General features: G+C 41.2%; 1 protein-coding gene across 2 annotated transcripts in view; it reads right to left on the reverse strand.

The window, feature by feature from the left end:
* The window catches only part of ctdp1 (CTD (carboxy-terminal domain, RNA polymerase II, polypeptide A) phosphatase, subunit 1), a 74547-nt gene extending 54792 nt beyond the window's left edge, over positions 1-19755 (reverse strand). Inside the window, exons 1-10 of one of the 2 annotated variants that reach the window (XM_038725195.1) lie at positions 19055-19755; positions 17589-17672; positions 16606-16699; positions 15840-15968; positions 15365-15515; positions 13143-13233; positions 12515-12681; positions 5526-6560; positions 2113-2254; positions 1760-1990 (exon numbers count right to left, since the gene is read on the reverse strand). In XM_038725195.1, coding sequence (XP_038581123.1) covers positions 1760-1990; positions 2113-2254; positions 5526-6560; positions 12515-12681; positions 13143-13233; positions 15365-15515; positions 15840-15968; positions 16606-16699; positions 17589-17672; positions 19055-19359 — 2429 coding nt within the window. In that variant the 5' untranslated portion in view covers positions 19360-19755. The remainder of the gene's footprint in view (positions 1-1759; positions 1991-2112; positions 2255-5525; positions 6561-12514; positions 12682-13142; positions 13234-15364; positions 15516-15839; positions 15969-16605; positions 16700-17588; positions 17673-19054) is intronic. The other variant, XM_038725196.1, reaches the window with a different exon arrangement.
* Positions 19756-21072: the final 1317 nt, after the last annotated feature.

Here is a 21072-nt window from a genome sequence, read left to right on the forward strand (position 1 = left end):
TTGGCTGGTGCCAATTTCACACCCTGTAGTCAGCTGTAATGTTTGCTTTGAAATACATTCTTCTGTTAACAGTAAATCTTCACAGGAATTGCATTCATTTGCAAACACTGTACATAATAGGCAAATCTTTCACAAAAAAGACAATTTGCGGATGTAGAGTAATGGGGCAAAAGAGGTTGAGACTGGAAACCAACGATGACAAGTGCAATGGTTTCTTCTCTATAATAAGGGCACATTAGATGTAAATCTCATGCAAGTGGGAAGAGGAACTTTTCTTACTTCCACTTGGCAGTGCTTAATTGAACAGATCTTCTTTGATGATTAAATCCAAGCTGTGCATGCAACTTCCAGAAAACTCCACAGTGTCTCTAATCTGTGATTTATATGGGCCAATTTTATGCTTGTGATTATTAATTAGGAGTATCATCAAAGACTTATTCAATTTACAACATTTTTAATCATGGTGATGGTCCAGTAAAGAGATGCATAATGTTAGCTTTATGCTTAGGCTTTAAGCCTCTCTGTGGCTCACCAATGACAAACAAATGCACACAGAGAGGACACCCTCCTTATTAGCATCTGGGACTGACAGAAGAATGACAAATGGAGCGGAAGATCAGAGGTGACTTTGAGGGACAGTGAAGCTTCAAACTGTAGGTGGAAATTAAACAAGGACATGCCTGGAAAATCAAATATTTCTATGTCTGTATGAGTATAAAACATTTCTGTTGGAACCCACATGCACGGCAGAAGTCTATACATGCGGCCTGCGTGGAACACAAAAATCCCGTAACAATCAGGAAAAGCGCCCAAAACTGTCTGTCTGTTTGTAGGTATTGGCCAAGTCCCACGGAGGTACAGAAAAATCACCATGATGTCAATAAATCCTATAAAGGGCGGCGATAAGGAGGTGTTTCCCTTTTTAAGCTCTGAACTTTGTTTTTCCACTATGTGTTGGACTAATTCGCTGGTTGGGGGAAAAATACGCGTTGAAGGTTGTGTTAGGCAGTTCAATGCACTGTTGCCCGCCTACGATGAGGTCGTACACTACATCAGCTCGATATAGCATCTCCATATAAGTTTCATAGAAAGAGGAGCATCTGTATTTTTGATGGTACTGAAAGTCACACAGTCAGAAATTCTAAAAACCCTGGTAAACTGTAATAATAATTATTATATAATAATATTATTTGTAGAGCACTTTTCAAAAACAAGTTACAAAGTGCTTTAACATGTGTAAAGACAATAATACCAAACAATACATGATAAAAGCAAGAAAACATTGAAAAGACTAAAATACATCTTTAAGATAAATATAAAATAAGTAAAATACAATAAAAGGGATAAAATAAAGTCAAATAAGATCGGGAAAGGCTCTCCTATAAAAGTATGTTTTAAGAAGGGACTTAAAAGAGTTCACTGACTCAGCCGACCTGATTTCCTCGGGCAGGCTGTTCCAGAGCCTCGGGGCCCTGACAGCAAACGCTCTGTCCCCTTTAGTTTTCAGTCGAGACTCTGGAACAGACAACAGACCTCTGCCCGAGGATCTCAACTGTAATACCGTGAAACCGCCCTAGACTTTTAGCATATTTCTGATGGTTTTGCAAACAGTGCAACAGTAAACACAAAAAAAGTGCCTTATCTTCAATATCAAGATGAAGCATAATATTATAATTAAATTAACTTACACACAATATCTAGTTTTATATCACTGCATCTAGATTTTATCATAATATTGCACTGCTCATTATGTTCTCACCTGACACAAGACTGGTCTCTGTGATCAGAGAGCATTAAAGACCCTGACGCCTGGGGGTAAGGTAGCGGCCGTGACAGCTGAGGCCCCCTGCGGATCAGCTTCCCTGTGACGGGGTCGTAGGTCCGAACCTCAGGGGCTGGAGGTGGAGGCCTGTACTGGATGGCAGCTGGGTTGAAAATAGGCTTCTGCAGGGAGCCCACATGATCAGGGATCGCCGCTGGACTGTTGCTCCTTCAACAGACAAGAAAAAGATCTCCGGTTTGGAATCATCTTTAGAAAAGAGTTATTGCAAAGACTGCAGTCAATATGTTAGCAATATCTGTAGGTGGCCTGGAAGAACATTGCTCCTTCACCTTGGCGTCTTGGAATAGTCCTCCTTTAGCGGGTAGAGCTGCTCCTCCACCCTCTCCCAGCGCTCCAGACAGCTCCACAGCCAGTCGGGGTTGACAACATGGAGGTGGTTGCAGCCTTGTGCCTGACGAACCTTCTCGGTGCCTGGGCGACAGGAATGAAGGGGGACAAGGTCAAATGGAGGATAGCTTTTGACCTGACAATTAAAAGCTGCTAGCAAAAACACACACATACACACACACACACACACACACACACACACACTCTCTCTCTCTGGGTCTTCTGAATAAGTCAGATCAATCATCTGACTTTCCTGGAAGAGAAAATAAAAAGTCATTGATTGGTTAATAATATTAGATAAAAAGGAAAGATGTCTTTCTGAGTCACCGTCCTTTTACTCACCAACTCAATAGTTTTCTTAGAAATCCAAAAAGCCATGTTTCGTTTGGTTAAATCCAGACAGAGTAGTGTTTCTGCTTGAATAAGCCTTATTGATGTTTGAAACATGAAAGTCTAGCAGCTCATTAACCTCAAGGATATTTAAACCACGCGTGGCTAACAATCACATGCTTGTTCACATGTTGACTAGAACTGTTTGTGCACATTTTCCTGTTCAGTTGGTGTACAGTATCCAGCATCTGCTTTGTGTTGTTGTTGTGCTGCTTGCCATGAACTGGAAAACTGATCAGAGGGAGGTTCTTTAAAGTATTTTTCATTAACTTGGACAGCAAAGCTAATTAAATGAGCTGGAAAACAAGAAACATTTTTCAGTTTACCCTTGATGCATGTTCACTGAGACACAGAGGATCGTGGCTCAGAGCATACAGCCATGCTAGCACCTCGGTGAGGCTGTATTTAGTAGGGCCCTATAAAATAAAATATAAAAGTTTAGTTTTTTGTCCGTGGTTTGTTTTGTTTTTTCTGAATTTTTTTATTATTATTATTTATTTTTTTTACAATTAAAGCAGATCTTGTCACCAGAAAGAGTGTGTAATCATGGTGGATGAATAAAATTATAACAATTCAATAAGAAAATATTGCATATTGAATCAATGAATGTGATGTATAATGCCAATATGCATGTAGAAATATTTAAATGCATGTACAATTATTACAATTCACAATAAATGCATTACAATAGTAAGTTATGAAAATCCTATAATACTAATTAATAGGTGTCAATTTACAATGATTGCATTGTTGCAGTACATTTATTGTGAATGTCTCCTTCCAAACAGGTTTTACTCTACAGCTACTACTCTCACGTGGGCAACGCTCCTCCTTGTTTACAAAGCTTGACCGGACTTTAACTTTATTTTTTCTGAAGGTATATCTGACTCCGCCCACACAGCCACAGAATTGACAATTCAAAATCCAATGGCAATCCGTCTAGTTTTTAAGATATTGGATCAAAGTGTTTGACCGACAGACGGACATTACCATCCATAGAGCCAAATATGTTAAAACAATTTTTTTAAAAGTGCTTTATCATAAAAAAAATAAAGAACACCTTTTCTATCATCAGTCTACCTGTGAATGAAGCTTCAAGACCTCCTGCTTTTAAAAGCGCAAAAGTTAAAAAGCCTTATTATATCTGTAACCACTCACTGAATGAACAGCCTGTGAAAGATGATAGTAAAGAAAACATATAAAAAGGTATGTATTTTTGTGAAATGCACAAGATGAATAGCTGTTACATGTGCTTACAACACAATGGGCCTATCCAGCAGCTCTTTCCAGACTGAGTGGCCTTCTGCTCGTGTAGCCCTTACACCATCTTTGGCTGATTTTTCTCTCCTGATGAGTGATTGCCAAGTGCTGCTCTCTGCTTTGGCAGGTTCCCAAGGCAACAGTGCCACTTCCTGTGCTTGTTTTCAGAAGGTAAACTGGATTGGTAGCTATACGGGAGAGAATTCACTTTTGGTGCCCTTCAGCTAAAACTGTATTTTCTGAGCAAGGTACACGCTGCTTTGACATTTAAGCAGAAGAGTCCTTTGTTGTATCGTTTGTCTCTCATGAACTACCAGAAAATGGACGAAGGTGTGACACACGTCTCTGCCGACTGCAGGAACACTTCATGACAGTAATGTGATACGGGTGCTTAGTAAACTACTGGCCTGATAGACACTCAAAGCAAAACATTATTTTCAACTTCAGCATAATTTAAGCCTTACAAGTGCAAAACTAGCCTCCATATGAAAACACACACACACACACACACACACACACACACACACACACACACAGCCTCCAGCAGCATGGGTTTCTAATGTCAGAATACAGTGAACTGTGTTTCTGTCAGTCAAGCAGGCCTAATTACAGGGAATGAGTCACTAGTGCGCAGGAGAACTCCAAAGGAGGTTACGGAGTACAGGAGGTCCAGATCCACAATTGGTTGGTCGGACAGGAACCCGAAAACAATGTGATCCCAGATTTACACACAGACACTGCAGACTGTGTTCAGTAAGGTATAATCCTTAAGCTTGCATATGTTATGTACTGGTCATTTTGAAGCTCACACTTAACGATGAACTTCATACTGCTTATATTGTCTTTGTTGTTTCACTGTTTCATTTTTATTTATTTGACCGATTTTCATTTTAGTTTATATATTTGTTATTAGCTAGTTGGTTGTTAGATTTGTTCCGGAGAGGCATGAAAGAATTTCAGGACATACTGTACTGTGTATGATTGTGTGACAAAAACTTTTTTTTTTGTCACATCTTGCTATAATATTTTTTCTGTAATATGCCTGCATGTATTTTTTATCTCACTGATTTCAGCCTCGCTGATTATTGTTCGCTCTCTTCATATATCGGATCAGAGCTGTAATAAGTTACTGCTAATGCAAACAAAACATTTCCTACTGCTGCTTCAGAGGTGCTAGGAATTTAACCAATGTCTCCACAGCGGGGTACACCCTTGTTGCCATATGTTAACCGGAGCTCATTATACTGGCACACGGCCTCCTGGAATGGCTGACCTCGCTGATACATTAATTGTAATGCCATTTATGACATTTACAGTACTGCCAATTATCTCTGCTCAGCCAAAGTTTCACAAGATTCACAAAATTCACAAATCTGCCAACATTTCAGTAAGCCCGGCATTTAAACAAGCCTTGCATGACCCTTCTTAAATTCTAGCCTCATTTGCAAACCATGGCTTGCATCAGTTACGAAAGGTTCCAGCACATGACCACTAAAAACTACCTCAACCGTCATCAGCAAAAGGCAGATCAGAAAAAGAACTAAAGTATTTCACTTTCAGTCCTCAAAATCCAAGGCTCTAAATTAAAAACTATTTTTGAGAATTATGCAACTTTAGACAGAACAATTAATTGTCAAATTTGACACTGCTACGCTAAGGCTACAGTTGTATGCTTGGTCAACAGCATACATACATTTCTACATACCAGCTCTTGCTGCGATGAGGTGTGTTGTCCGACTCGGATCTTGGGAATTAAGAACCAGATTCTTCCCAATTTTGGCCCCCAGTGCTTTAGCATGGTAGTGCTCACGGGTCCTCTCCATGGGGTAGTTGGTCGGGTACAGGCCACTGAAAACTAACGTCGTGCCCTCCAGTGTTTTGCTTTTCAGCTCTGGGACAATTTTGCGGATGTCCGGCGTTTCAGAGGCCTCCTTCCTCAGGTAGGCCTCGTAACGTGCGTAGTACTCTGCGTGGATCCTTTCCAGCACTTCCTCCAGGTAGATCAGGTGATCGTCCTGGTCGTTATCAGCTTCTTCTTCCTCGTCCTCGTCCTCCATGCTCTGGTCCAGCAGCTCCTCCCCCATGGTGACCCCGGATTGCTCGCTATTCTGGGACTCTGTTTCTGGCTCTCTCCTATCGGAGCAGCCATTTCCCAGCTCGGGGTCCGGGGGAAGAACTCCTGAAGGTTCTGTTGTATCCGAGCTGGTTTCCCCTTCCCTTGCCCCATCACCATCACCAAGCTCTTGTGTGACTCCTCCCTGACCAGATTTCTTTGCCTGACAAGACTTGCCTTCACTTTCGCTCTCTGATGAGGGAGGCTTTTCTGTAATAGAGTCACTGTCACTGTCACTGGAAAGGTCAAAGTCTAAGTTATTGGACTCGTGGTGCGGCGCTGAGGAGTTTGCGCTGTCCTGTGCCTCTCGTGTGACCAGTGTCCTGTTGCTATCACCTTCCTTAACATTTGTTCTGTCACCGACCTGAGTTTCCCTCGACCCCACCCCAGACTCTGCCTCAGTCTCTGACCCTTTACCTTGCCCTGATTCGTCCTCTGCAACCTCCGCGGGGTGAGTCCGTTCATTTGTTGGTACTCCCTGAGAAGACTGAGGTGTTGTGGACTCTTCCTTTCCAGAAATGTTGTTGTTGTCTTTTCCTGCCCTTTTCCTGGGGCCGTTATTTTGCTCATCGGCACCAAGTGTCCCCGCTGGTTCTGTGCTCTCTGCTGGTCGACTTGACGGGCCTCCTGATGGAACAGGACAAGGCAATCACACAATATTCAAGGATACATGCATCAAAAGGTGTCAATCAGGTCAATTTAGATCAGATTTTCCCATCCTGACAACCAAAAAGCAAAGTGTTATCAAAACAACAACAATTATGAAATAAATATGAGTGAACATGAGCAAATTCTGGAAAACATGAAGCTGAAAATTATTTAAGAAAGTATTCAAACTCAACTCTTTATTATAAAATGTTATTTTATCCTTATTTGCATAATACCAGAGGTTTTATAGGATTACATGATTTATTTCAAAGTGCCCTCTATCAAAAGTCTTGATTAGGGCTGAAACGATTCATTGATTAAATCGATTAATTTGATTACTAAAATGCATTGACGCAAAATTCTTTGCATTGCTTACGCTGTGTCAACACGACGGGATTATGATGGCGCTGTTTGCAAATTGGAGGGATTATTTCAAGCTAAAGAAAAGAACAACTCTGTAATGTCACAGCCTGTCCACCGTAAAACAAAACTTATGTCGCCTAAAGTTACCGCAACAGCACGACGGCATCTGGTCTGAAAGCACCCGGTGTTCTGCCAGCGGACCACAGACAAGGCATCAGTAACAGCAACTTTAGCATTTAACTGAAATAATGATTGATTGTTGAGTTGAAGGCTAGCCAAAGTAAGCCGCAGTCCTTAGCTGAAAATGCGTTTGTTGTTCTCCTGGTTGGGCCGTGAGTTTGGGTTGTAGCGTCATACTCGTGAGTTAACTGGGTGTCGGGGAGCTGCACCTTTGTATAACTTGTACAGCACTCGGGTGAGGTTTGTGTTGGTAAAGCAGTTGTCTGGTTGTTGGTCTGTTGATCTGATGTTAGCTGTATGACACACTATGAATTTCCGAATTGGCCATGAATTTCTGCTGCCGCCAATCAAAAGTACTACTTAAATGATGAATCAATGAAATAATCTGTAGAAGCTTCGAGTACTAAAATGATCGTTAGCTGCAGCCCTAGTCTTTATTATTACCAGAAGTCTTTTTTAAATTTTTATTAATTATTATTATCATCATCATCATCATCATTAATATTAATGCCTATGGTGTTTGCATGGTCAAAAGTTTCTGTGCTTCCTCACAACATCTGCGGAACCAAAGAATGATTCCTATTTATTCCTATTTATTCCTATTTAGTTAGCATCAAAGGGAAGAGATCACCAATTGCTGATTCATTTATATATTTCACACAATTTATTCATATGATTATTTGTTTCATTATGTCTTTTTTATTTATGTATTTTTTGATTTGACAATTGGAACTGGAAACTTGCAAAGATGATGTTTAGTAATAATACTTTTAGGTAAAAGGTGGAGGACATTAAAGACAATGCATGTAACTTTTCTTTTTACACTCCTTTTGTGTATTCATTTAGATGTTTGACTTCTCCGATAACCTTTTACTACATTCTGTCATTTTCGGGGTTTAAACAAACTAATCTTCACCAGCTCTGACCATTAGTTGTCACATAAAACACATTTTCAAAATACAATGACACATTCAGGTAACATTCAGAACCCACATTTCAAAAACCCTTTCCACCATGCAAACTACTTAGCAGTAAGCATTCTTGAAGGTGTGTGACCCTGTGATTATAAACCTCTTAGCGATAACCTTCCCAACATTCCACGCTGGTAAATTCTACCCGGGGGATAACCCAGATTTTATCTCAGAAATGGCTGCTCTGGCTGTCCGCGTTGGCAAAGACCTCTTGGTGTAGAATCACAGTCCTCTGGATAGACTGAGTCACTCCAGCGCAAGTGACTATTTGAGCGTGAAATAATATTGTCATGTGATGACCTGTCAACAACACAGAACAACCCACAAGACAGTTATACTGACACAGTCAAACAAACAGGAATGATGTTTTTTGGAGGCAAAGCATCCTGTCGCTTTTGAATTAAACAGAAAGATGTCACTTCTGCTAACATACCCCTCCATCAGTGATTGCTTGTTCAAAGAAACGCACTGTATCACTTGGAACCACTGGGCTGAATGGACAGGAAAGGGGCAGCTAAATAATCTGAGGCGGCATGGCACGCTAGAGCAGGCGCAGGCCAGTGAACAAGTCTTCAGAATACAAATGCAGTAAATTAAACTGTGGGCAAAACTTTTAACAAGTGTTTAGTACAAGGTCAAAAACACTGGGACTTTCATTGGTTGCAGTATCTCAATATCAGGACTGGCTGACAACCTACAGGACAGCGACTCTGTGTATATACTGATAGAGTGTATGATATTTAACCTCACAATGATTCAGATGCTGTTAGTTAAGGATGATGGCATGCCAAATACTTTCCACCCTCTGTAGTCAAAAATAAACTGGCGTGTTTTAAAGTGTACTTAATTCTGCTTTGATCAATATTTTGATATTAATGTGTAATATGACAGTGATCGCTTGCAGTGATAAACCCACTAAGAGTAATCACCAGACCCCGCAGTTCCCTTCAGCTCTACGAAGCATTTTAAGGCCTTTCAGCTCATCGTTTTGTTTTTTACGGCCCTAAAATTTGCTTTTTTTAAATCACTCACTCAGGTATTATATTTCAATATAGTGTTAAAAGATTCTTGTGCTCCCCCAAAAGGCAGTTTTAAGTTAAGCTAGAGTCCAGTTTGGGGTTGGGTTTAACAAGTATAGGCCTTTTCCAATGGGCATGTTAATAAACTGGTACATTCATTTAGAATTGCAATCAAACATCTGCGTCATAAGGCGCTTTCACACTGCCCAATTTCCTGGGATTATTACGCCAACATGCCGGCTGGCTGCGCTGTGCGAAAGGTACCGAGCCGAAGAGGGGGGTCCGATTTGATCCGCCTCTGAGCCGGGAACGTTGGTAGTAACAGTGCTGGAACAATGTCTGTGTGAAAAGCCGCAGCCGGCATGCCGGAACAGGAGTGACGTTTCAACGCTGTTGTGTTACAAGTCGTGATCTTTTTTAACAGTCTAATGAAGCAAATCCACCATTTCGCACAGCTTGATTACATACAAAGTCAATGCAAAAATGGGAAAAGGAATTCGTTCCGGGCGGTGTCGAAAGACATTCGCTGGTTTGCTCGATTTAAAATTTTTCAACTTGAGCGAGAAATTCGCATGACGCTATGTTGTGAAACCCCATCAGCGGTGAGCTTCAGAGTGCTGTTTGGAGAGAACCACGCAGAGCAGGGGGTTGATTTATCTTCACTTGAGCTTCAGCTAGCTTCTGTGCATTTCCGGTTCCACTGCTGTTGTTAGTGTTGGTGAGCACCCAGAGCTCTGCTGGACTACTACTTCATATTTTAATTTTATTTTTTAAAAACGGACAAAACTGGACATTGCTTGGAGAAAGAAAAGAGGATTTTTAACTACCTGGTGAGTTCAGAAAATATGTCTGTAACTTTCTTCCAGCTATCGTTGTACTTTACTGTGAACAAGTTAGCATAGCCCTAATCAATCCGAATGTTATTCAGAAAACAAACGAAAAAAGTTGTTGTCCTGCTGACAGACCTGACAAAGCATGAATTCTATAATATGTTTTAAAAATTAGCATCATGTTGTAGTTGTTTCGGCATGAGTTTGATCAGTTTATTGCAATTAAATCACAGTAAAATGTTTACTTTGGGTTCATTCAGCTGTAGTAATCGCGGTTTGTGTTTATTTAGTTATCGCAATGTGTGTGAACGCTTGGCAGTTGTTTAGCGATAAAACCCCTGCGAGGATTAAATTCACCACAATATTTCGTTCAGTATGAATGAGCGAATGCGGCATATTGGCTGGACATTCTTTCCACGTTTATTGCGGAATCTTTGTGTGAAAGCGGCTATTGCGAGATAAACCCGCAACTGTGTGTGCTTTTACAAAGCTTTCCTGCTTTCCGGGTTACCTCGACCGAATCCGCTTACGCCATGTCTGCCTGAGCTCATCCGGTCAATTTTCAAAATAAAATAACCTGTGCGGATTTCTGATCGTAAAAACAACAATAAACACACTGTTAAAACAGATAAAAAAGAAACCATTTAACTACGTAGCCTACTCAATCATAGCAGAAGCACAAAAGCAAGCACTGATAAACAAATCAACAAAATCGGGCAGGCAAAACGCTCTTATTCTGAAATGCTCCCTGTGGATATGGAGCCTGAAGATGACAGAACAAAACGCGGTCAGAGAGAGCTGTTTTCACACAGACATCGTTCCGCCTCGGTTACTACTAACATTCCCAACATTCTTTCCTTATTTATTGCGGGATCTCTGTGTGAAAGCGGCTACAGGTGTCAGGTTACAAAAAATTAATCCTCACCTGCCAGCCAATCTCACAACTGACGAGATATTTGAAAACAATATTTCTGTAGGTTTCTATTTACACACACACACACACTGTACATGAGACAATAACCGAGGCCCTGTCAGGATCTGGCTGTGCCATCCCCTCAGATCCCAGTGTGTTCGGTTTTTCCCTTCATTGTGTTTCTTGTCTGTCACCTGTCTGTCTTCCCTGTGTCTGTATATATCCTATCATCAGGTAGGCCTACCTACAGACCACAAAAAAAACTAAGTTCACCACAGTGTGTTACAAAAAGCGCTATTTCAAAACCCACTGTTCAACCACCAATTAATGCGTCCTTATCTCAGTTCAAATCTCTTATGAGTCCACCTCTCATCAAAAATTACTCAGTTTGAGATTCTATTCAAAAGTTGGCCAACAAAAATAAAGCAAAGTGACGCCGATCGCCCCAATACGTTTAACTTACTACACGTGTCTTTCTGTTGTGCATTTTTCCAGTCTGTCAAAGCGGCGGATTTCACCCACCAACACCACCAAGTTACCAGCGGGTGGCGGCTGCTACTTTCATTCACTGTGTGACCCTAAAGTTTCTGTAGTGTCAGCTTCTGCCAAGCTTAAGGTCATTGTACAACAACAAGTCAAGATACGGCAGTCCTTAAACAACGGCTCTGCTCAGATCGTCTGCATATGGCACGTTTTTTGCTTTGTTCGCCTGACATGTTTGTTTTTTTTGACTCCTGTGTTTTTTTTCTCACTTTTGCCTCAGGTCGTGAAGTGAGGAGCTTCACTCAGCATTCTCTGGGGTTTTTTGCCGCCTGCCCATGGAGACCGCCAGCGTGGATTTCGTCACTGCATATTTTTGAAACTGTCAAATAAACTCGCTGTGGTTTTCTTTGTCATCTGACTCGGTGTCTGCACTTGAATCCCCAGTCAACCCTCCTTAACAGGCCCAGTGTTTCCCCACATATACTGTAGACTTTACTTGGGTGGGCTGCCCTGGAATATTTAGCGGCCCATTTTAGCATTATCCAGAGAAACCTGTTGAGAACGAGTACGAGAATCTCGGGTGGAAAAATCCAAACGAGTTCTGCATCTTTTCACCAACTTTATAAAACATACTGCTGATGGAGAAAGTCAGCAGAGGAGCCACTTACAGGTAGCGGCGGGGCAAGCCCGTGTGTTTGCAGTAAGAGACCAGAGAGGTGTAGCTGTGTGTAAATGTGGGGAAAAGTGAAGTATAGGGAAACGCAAGGTGAACAGATTCAAGTAGTGAGTAAACAAGAACACCTCAGCAATTTAAACTTCTAAAACTGCATTTTACTGTTTGCACAGACTTCAATTAACAATCAAGTGTCAAAGCTGAGTGTCAGTGAGATACAGTAAATTATGTGGCTCTATTTCCAACGAAGTAAAGTACTGTGTAGAATTCAGAACCTATCACAGCAGCACAAGATCAGTGAATCCATTGGACTGACTCACTTGTTAACTTCAGCAAAAAAGTGTCTCTCATGGGGGAAAGAGCACTGGAAGCTACTCACTGGACAGCGCATTCTTGGTCGTCCAACTGACCCTCAATGTTACATTTACTGTCAGCAGCTTTGTGGATATGTTGGTCTTTCTAAGGGTGCATTGTGTTCTCAAAAATGTGCAGGCACCGTACCTTTCCTTGCCATCTGAGCTTCCCGTGATCCAGGGGGAGCGTTGATGTCCCCTGTGCCCTGGAAGTAGATGTATTTCTTCACAGTGATGAGGTTAGGCGCAAACTTCCACACGTCCTCTCGGTCATCGATAATGCAGACCATGGAGTCACCACACGGGAAAAGATTCCTGTCAGGAAAGTCATGCACAAGACACTGACAAAAACTGCAGAGCTTTCTGACAGATGTCCAGACTTCTCCAGATAAACAGTGCGAGCCTTTGGCCCTGCTGATGTTTTAGTGACAGATGTGTTTTGCCATGAATCACAATAAGGGGCAATTACAATTTCTTACATCACCCGTCCAATTTTGTTTTGTATTTGCATGGAGATGTCACAGTCAACCACTGACAATACAGACCGACTGCCCATGGTACAAACGTCTACAGAAGCAAATACACTGTCCCATGATCACCTTGAAAGAAACTCAAATTAACTTACTGTAAGTTTAATCTACAAAAAGGTAATTGTCTCCATTTGCTTTAAAACAAAACAGAGTAAAATGATGCCTAGAAAGAGTGGACGGGACCAGGTTCACCACAGATTAAACTGACTGATTCAGCTGTCACCTTTAGCAGAAGGCAATTCCCACCTAAGATTCCCCGTCTTGGAGAAAGGGTCGATGCATTCATCTCTCGAAAGGATCCGATGAGAGAAAAGCTTCTTTTCGGGATCCAGAAAGCCTACAAGAAGGAAGATAAAACATGCATATTCTAATGCCTCTTCAGCTGTGTCTGAAACCATAAACTTCCTCTCCAAGGCCACGCAGCAGGTATTTCACTTTTGTTGAAAACTTACAAGGTTTAAGTTGACACCATTTCTATGACACAGGAATAAATAAATAAAAGTAAAATAGTTTTTTTTTTATGGTTTTAAGACATTTTCACCGCCTTTTCTCCAGTATTTTCTCATAGAATCAAGTAGTAGTATGACAATATCTATCGTTTATATAATTGTGTCGCAAATTCCACACGTTACCGTAATATTTTGTTGAGGTAACGGTGCTTTGCACCGGGGTGAAGTTAGTTTTACATTGGAAATCGATATCAAATGTCCAATGGAAAACTAATATCCAACTTGAAACTAACTTCACCGCGGTCCGCTCTTCCACACCACGGAAGAAATTTGCATTAAAAATAATGGACGAGCCACACAACACTATCCAGCAGTGGCAGCCATGTGTGCCTCAGTCAGGTAGCGTTAAATGACTTGCCCATGGACATATAGTGATGGCCAAACGAAGCGTTCTGAAGCATTATTCAGTACTCAAAGGTTCATTTATAAAGTGCAAGACACCGCCATCTGCTGGTGAAGGCAATGTAAAGCAACAAAAAGCTGACAACCACAAAATTCTAATATGTTAATGCAGAACCCAGAAGAAAATTTATTGCACTCATAGGTTGCTCTTTTACAGCAGGAGCTGCACAAAACTGCAATTTCAGCTTTAATTTTAGTGTTGTAGCTACCACCTGTTTCTCATATTTTCACCCTAAAATTCACAAGGAGAAATAGGTCAGTGAGACAAAGCAATTAGCAGCAGGAATCATAATTGAGACTCGATGGCAACACCTTTCTCGGTCTCATTACTGGCAATTTTTTTCTCTTAATAAAAAAAAGAGCTGCTCTGAAAAAGTATTCCATATTGAACGTACTTAGGTATCGAAATTCGGTATGACCCAGAATACTAGGACATCACTACGGACATACAGCTTACTTTATAGTTCACCAAGACATGCTGCTGTTATGATGTTAGCTGTAGCAGCAGGATAGCTGAGAGGGTCGCTGTCTGGAGCTGCTGTCTGGGACCGTCTCGTCCTCTCATGTTAGCTTTGCAGCTGCAAGTAGCGTCAGTTTGCTAATCCAAAACCTAGCTCACATTAGTTACATTACTTGCTGTGTTGTTCACTCTATCATGGTATTTGTCATGGTGTTGGATTTCTCTTTTTCTATATATCGTTGTTGGAAAATGAAATGACTTTTATCGGGATATCGATTTTTTGGTCATATCGCACAGTTCTAGAATCAAGTGTTGAAAACCTCAGGCTTTCTTACTACATCTGAAAAGATATATATGGTTTGGTGAAACCTTGGGTAGATATAGAGACCTACCCTACCCATTAACATGGCAAGACCACATACCAGGCCAGCGTCTCCTTTAACCACAACAGAAGCTGTAATAGCTGGAGCAGGGCTCTGAAACATGCTGACCCCCCTGCATAAGGGCCAGTAGTAAAATCCAATTCACAATGCATTAAACATTCATCATACGGAGGCAGAACTGGGCCGGGGCTGCTTCAATTATATACAGTACAATGAAAGATTGCAGCCTGAATACCAAAAAGACAGCACATAAACACACTCCCTATATTTCAATTTAATCCAGCCTTGGATCACAAAATTCTTTTCATTTAGGAGGAAACCAACAGCATCAGCCAACCGCTGCTAGAAGGGGGCTGGAAATGGAAGAATTGTCTAGTGAACCTGCAAATTCGGCAGGTAAAATATTGATGCAAAAACTTAGCTGGCTTAACATGAATTTTACAACGTTGCACCCCTGCTGCTCGCAAATGACACACAGAGACGTTAGATTCACACCAGTGAACCAACATAACATCAGCTGGAACACAAAAGACAAGCTGACGCTTCCCTCTTATGGACACAAACAGGCAGTACAGGTAGATGTTCAAGAGTTTCCCTACACTGTCAAACCCTAGCTACTTTACTGTTGCATTTTAATATTAATGGAACTATATGGATTCATGTAGTCGGTGCCTATGATGTAGGGAAAGAGTGATGAAATGTAAAACCCATTACCAGCAATGGTGTGCGCATAAAGGCGGCTACCAAATGTGAAGACATGTAATTCATAGAGTTTGGCAATTTTCTCCAGGAATTCCTTGCAGTGTGGGCGTAGTCGTGTGTGGAGCATAGGCTCTCCTCGCCCCAGCTGGAAGTGGAAAATGCCCTGGAGGAAATAACAAGTGTTAACTATGACACAATCTGTACAAAACAACACCAACACCAACACAGATTTAGGCCTTAACATCATCTTTTAAAGTAAAATTTTGAAGAAGAACTTCTCTTAAATACTAGGAAAACAGTCAGAAGCTCATTCAACTCATTTCTTCGGGCTTTGGTGACAGACAGTGAATGTAAACCTAATATGTTTGTTTGCAAGGAACCTCCACATATTCCAGGCCTAGTGTGTGTAATGTGGCATTTATTCTTTATGCATGAAATCAGGTTTCAGGTGAGGACAGTAGAGAAAAGCGATAAGTCGGAGTAATACCTTATTGGACATTCGCTGGCAGTGCTGTTCAGTGGTGTGGATCAGCGTCTGGTCCAGGTCCACCATCAGAACCAGCTTTTTGTTCCGGTACAGTCTCAGCTGGTCTTCCCTGCCTAGCTGTTCTGCTTGCTGTTGGACAGAATGAAGATGTTGTTGGAATGACCTCAGTGCTTTTTTCAGGTTCAATTATTTATTAATACATTATTTACTACGAGGATTTCACATATGGGATTAAGTTTACATCTTTTGATTCTTTTAATCTTTGTGATTAACTATTTCCCCCTATGTGTGCACGTGTTTGTGTATCCTTGGTAGTGAAGTTGTAATTAATTTGATTGAATTTAACTAGTCCAGGAATGCAATTTTGTATATTGGTCAGATGTATTGACCCTGATTTTTGAGGGGAGAAAGATACTGACCAACCATCACCAAAATACAGTACAGTATTTGATCATATATTCACTGCATAATCTAAACTGGTTGTCTGTGGAAACCTAGACCTATGCATGACTATGATATTATCATTATGTGTTCAAATGCTTTTAAATAATTTTTTTCCACCACTAAATACTATTTAACATTTTTTTTGCATGAAAATTTGCACAAAACTAGTCCATGGATAATATCTTTCAAGGATTGGAGGCACTGTGCTTCCAAGTGCAACACACACACACACACACACACACACACGTCTTATAATGGAATGAATGAAGTATATCTGCTCTATTAGCCCCGGTCTTCCACGTATCTCCATCATATGACTCACCTCTGAGCTGACCATCAGCTCGGGGACACTGTGCACCATGGAGACGGTTGCTGTGGAGATGGGAGTTTGCTGGTTCCCATTCGTGCCCTGCAGCCTGGGGGGGGGGGGGGGGGGGGGAGGGAGTGGGAGTCATGCATTTTGTGTCTGTGTATCACGTAGGTATGACCAAATTCAGGTACGACTGAGAAGAAAAGCGGCTTTTCTCAAACATGCAAATTCAAATGTGTGAGACTTTGCAGCGGATTTGATTTGTGCAAACGTTTGCCGTGAGCACAGAAAATACTCCAGTTAGCAAGGGATTCGGCTGATTGTTGGCAGTACTAAGCTCCTCCTGACTCACTTTTTTGATCTGTAAATACATGTTATCATACGGCATGCAAAATTATTCCCTGCGGTTGGATATTTCACATCATGTTTCTCACTTCCCATGTGCCTTTTAAAAAATACCTTTCCTAACAGCCAGGCTTTTACATCATAACAATAATATACACATTATATAAAATAATAAATACACTGGTAATATGTTTCTTTAAATCAATGAAATCTGCAATAAATTGAGCATGTCTTGGATTCTAAGTGACAGCTGTAAATTTGACATCATAATAAAACTGACATCAGGGAGATTGCAGAGTGTGAGCACTTGATTTATGACCCGAGTTGTACTCAGCTGGCTCTGTATGATCTCTGGTGCCACCTGATGGTATTAAATAATACAGAATCCACCACAACTACTTTGTAAGCTTGCTTAGTAATTCAGTATGTGAGTTTTCAAGGCAGGTATATGACATCTTTAAAAAGGTCAATTTTTAATCAGTTCTACCTACGCGTACCTACTATGTTTTGGGTGTTTTGCAATCAGCTCAGTGCACCCTGAGAGCCAACGTGTGAGCAAAGGTGTCAAACATATCATGTCAAGAATGAAGAGGAAAATAAAAACATAAATTTTTCCATTTATGTGTAAAAGAACGTTTGCATTTCCTTACTGAGTCAGGTCCTGACCACATTCAGCACATAAACCCTTCATTACTATTGGATGGCTGCATTCTTCGATTCTGACGATGACACCCCTGAAAAAAATTGGAAAAGAAACGTTAGTGTGAATACTTACTTTTGGGCAAAGCAGTAACAGTGCATCCATCTTTTAGCAGGATTCTCATTAAAAGGACATTTGCGTTGTGGCATGCAACACCTTGGTGTAAACTAAGTTTCTTGGATGTTAAATGTTATAATAGAGAACAAATAGCTTTGCACAATACACACAGCTGCTTTGCTCTGTTTTTATGACAATTGTTGTTTCCCTGATGTAAATAATCTCCTTCTGCAGACCAAAGTATATATATATGTATGTATATATATATATATATATATATATATATATATATATATATATATATATAGTAAGTATATTTAAATGCAGTCACGTTTCACACATGGTCCAGGTTGACATTATTTCAGATGGGGTACTTTACTGTCACAGCAAGCATTATGGATTTTCAAAGTCAGGAGTAGGAGGAGCACCTAAAGGAAGCACGAGCCCTTCCTCTCTCACAGAGGTGATGGCAAAGTATTTAAACTTCTTATTGCGAGCTGTAAAAGCTGATCAATGATACCAGATTAGTGTTTAAACATTCTGATTTTAAATGAGCGCAAAGTAACGTTATACCAATTATTTTGTATAACGTCACTCCACAGAACAAGTCGGACAATATAAAGACTAAATGCAAAAAAAAAAAAAAAAAAAAATTGAACTTTAGCGCTAATTAAAATACATGCAGTGGGCGGGTAATAAGAGTGTAGGCAATGTTTCGTAAGCAGGCAGAACATCGGCAGGTTAAAATTCACAGGGGGGTGGGGGGCAGCCTCGGACCAGTCGGCTAACTGTAACCTGTCAACCTGCAGGGCTTGTTCACGCTTCGTGCGCGCGAGATACGGCTGCGTCAATTCACACAAAACGAGACACCACTTCACGTGGTTTTGCCTTCAAAATAAAAGCGTAAAAAACGGTTTGCCTATAAGCAAGATTGCAAGTACATCACTGTGAAAATTCACCAAGTCATATAATGGTTGCTAAAAATACTGCTTACAGTTGTTTATCATTTACATAATAACTAAAACGACTGAAAACGCCCAGAAACAGATCATCTAAAAGAATACACTTTTATTTTGAAGGTTTTAGACAGCGCTCTGCTTGTTTATTTTGACTGACTTGACAGTGGTGCGATCAGACGCTGTGAGTGTTGCTTTGAGTGCTGCTAGCAAACAAGCTAACGTAACTTCGCACCTACGTATAGCTGTGTTAGCTCGTTAGCTAGCTAACGTTCCACTGCGGGTGAAGTCAGTAGCTGGCAAAGCGGTACCAAAACTACAGCTTGACACGTTGCCTGTAGACTTTCCAGGCATGTGGCAGGTCGGCAAACATTAGCTAGCTACAACAAGCAGAGTGGCTCACCCGGGAGGTATGACTTGTCCAAGTTGACAGCATAGCTCCTTGACTACTCCAGCACGGTCCGATTTCACCTTCTTCTCTGGCAGCCTGGCACCCTCTGCCCCCTTCTCCTGAGGTATGGGAGCACACAGTGCTAGCACGGAGTCCACGTTAACAAGAGTCCCGGGTTTGACTTTCCACTCCAGAAGCCGTAGAGGGAGAGCCCCGGTCGGCCAAAAGATATCTGCCACCTGCATCACGGGGCCCTCCGCCGCTGCACCGCCGCCGCCGCCACCACCACCGCCTGAATCTGCTGGAGGATCCTCCATCTGCCCTGCACTCCCCAAAAATCCTTTAGTTTTCAGAAACAGTCCACTTAAAACGTGTCCGCTAGACCTCGCAATGTCCCGTGTATCATTAAAACGTATAAACCATTAGCATCAAGGAGAATTAAAACAAATGTGCCGCTGACTTGAACCCAGTGGCTTCCACAGTCAGCTATGTTCGCTCTTCCCGCCCGTAAACAGGAAAGCGCAACACTGCAGCGACACGGGTCGCCACAGCATCCGGTACACCCAGAGCAGACCACGCAGCCTGCTCCATGAAAACACACATGTACCACGTAGGTTTCACAATAAAATCTCTGATAAAATACTAGCGACATATAGTTTATAGAAACATTTAAGAAATACAGCGTTACTATGTACGTTATTTAATTATCCCATTGACTTTGTACAGTGCTTGTTGTTGTAGATGTTACCTTCGTCTGTTCTGCTTAGTATGATACACTAAAAGTGAGCACTTCTACGACCTTTCTTTTGAAGGCCCAACCCAAGTTTCCGGGTTTGTTGTAACCAAATTAGGCTGGTTTGATTTTGCTTATAATTCTGTACACTGACAGTATGTATTTCATTTTTTTTTTTTTTATAAACGCGATTCAAACTTAGTATGTCGCACCCCGTATTAAACCTCATATGACCTCACGCCCGACCTTAACCGCCACAGTGCGCATGGACGGTGTCCTCTCCATCACAGAAATACTATGTGGTGTCTGATAATAATGTCAGATACTATGCACTGCATATTGATCACCTCCAATTGATGAGGAGAAAGCGATCTGCACTGGCAAGTCCTACGAAGACTACATCATATAAACATAAATCCCAACAATATGTACAATAACAAAAGTCTACTCAAGTTGTCCAAGGCCCCTCCTTGTTTTTTCTTTGACCCAACTTTCCATAAAGCTTGAGAGGGGACCACAGAGACTTAGCTGATGTAAGCTGATGTAACAGAGAAATAATAGGCTACTCCACCTCTGTGGCACCATCGGCGCAGGTTTCTTGCCTAGTGCATCATTTAACCTAGTATTTTACGCATTGGCCCTGCGATTTACAATCTACTGCCTATGCTATTGAAGTGAATTTAGGTGGATTAGTATCCGCCAAACTGAAGCAAGTTTAGAAAATATCTGTTCCTATTAAAAAATTACTGATTCTCAAGGTCATATTTTGTTTTATTATTACTTGTGAACTATGTGATAGGCAAGAGTCAATAATTAACTTTATAGGTTGAAGTTGGGGTGTGAAAGGGGGAGGAGAAATGGGTGACAAGTAAATACAATAACAGGACAAGGGTATGCGTCGCACCACACCGTATAATCAATGACGTATCATTTCGGCACCTCCTACCAGAGAGTGCACCATCAAGATACACCTCTGCCCAGTCCGCATGTCCACCGACTGATACAAGACTTCAACTTAACATCTTCTGCTGTGTTGTCAGCAAAAACCTGTACCTTCTAACCTGGGCAGAGACGTTTATTGATCAGTGAAAGTATAGGAGTAAGTAATAAAATAGGAGTCAGATGACTTGCTCTTCCTCGCAACACTGAAAATGATATAATTTACAATTTAAATTGCAATAATTTACAATGTACCAGTCAGAGCTCCTGGTCTGGCATTTATGTATCATATAAAGGCAGAATAATGAAATAGAAGTGTTAATTGACATTACATTAAGTGATTTTGTTGACATTCATT

The sequence above is a fragment of the Micropterus salmoides genome, unplaced genomic scaffold (genome assembly GCF_014851395.1).
Source record: "Micropterus salmoides isolate LMB-PRFRI ecotype aquatic unplaced genomic scaffold, ASM1485139v1 Ms_hic_scaffold_17, whole genome shotgun sequence".
Classification (NCBI taxonomy): Eukaryota; Metazoa; Chordata; class Actinopteri; order Centrarchiformes; family Centrarchidae; genus Micropterus; species Micropterus salmoides.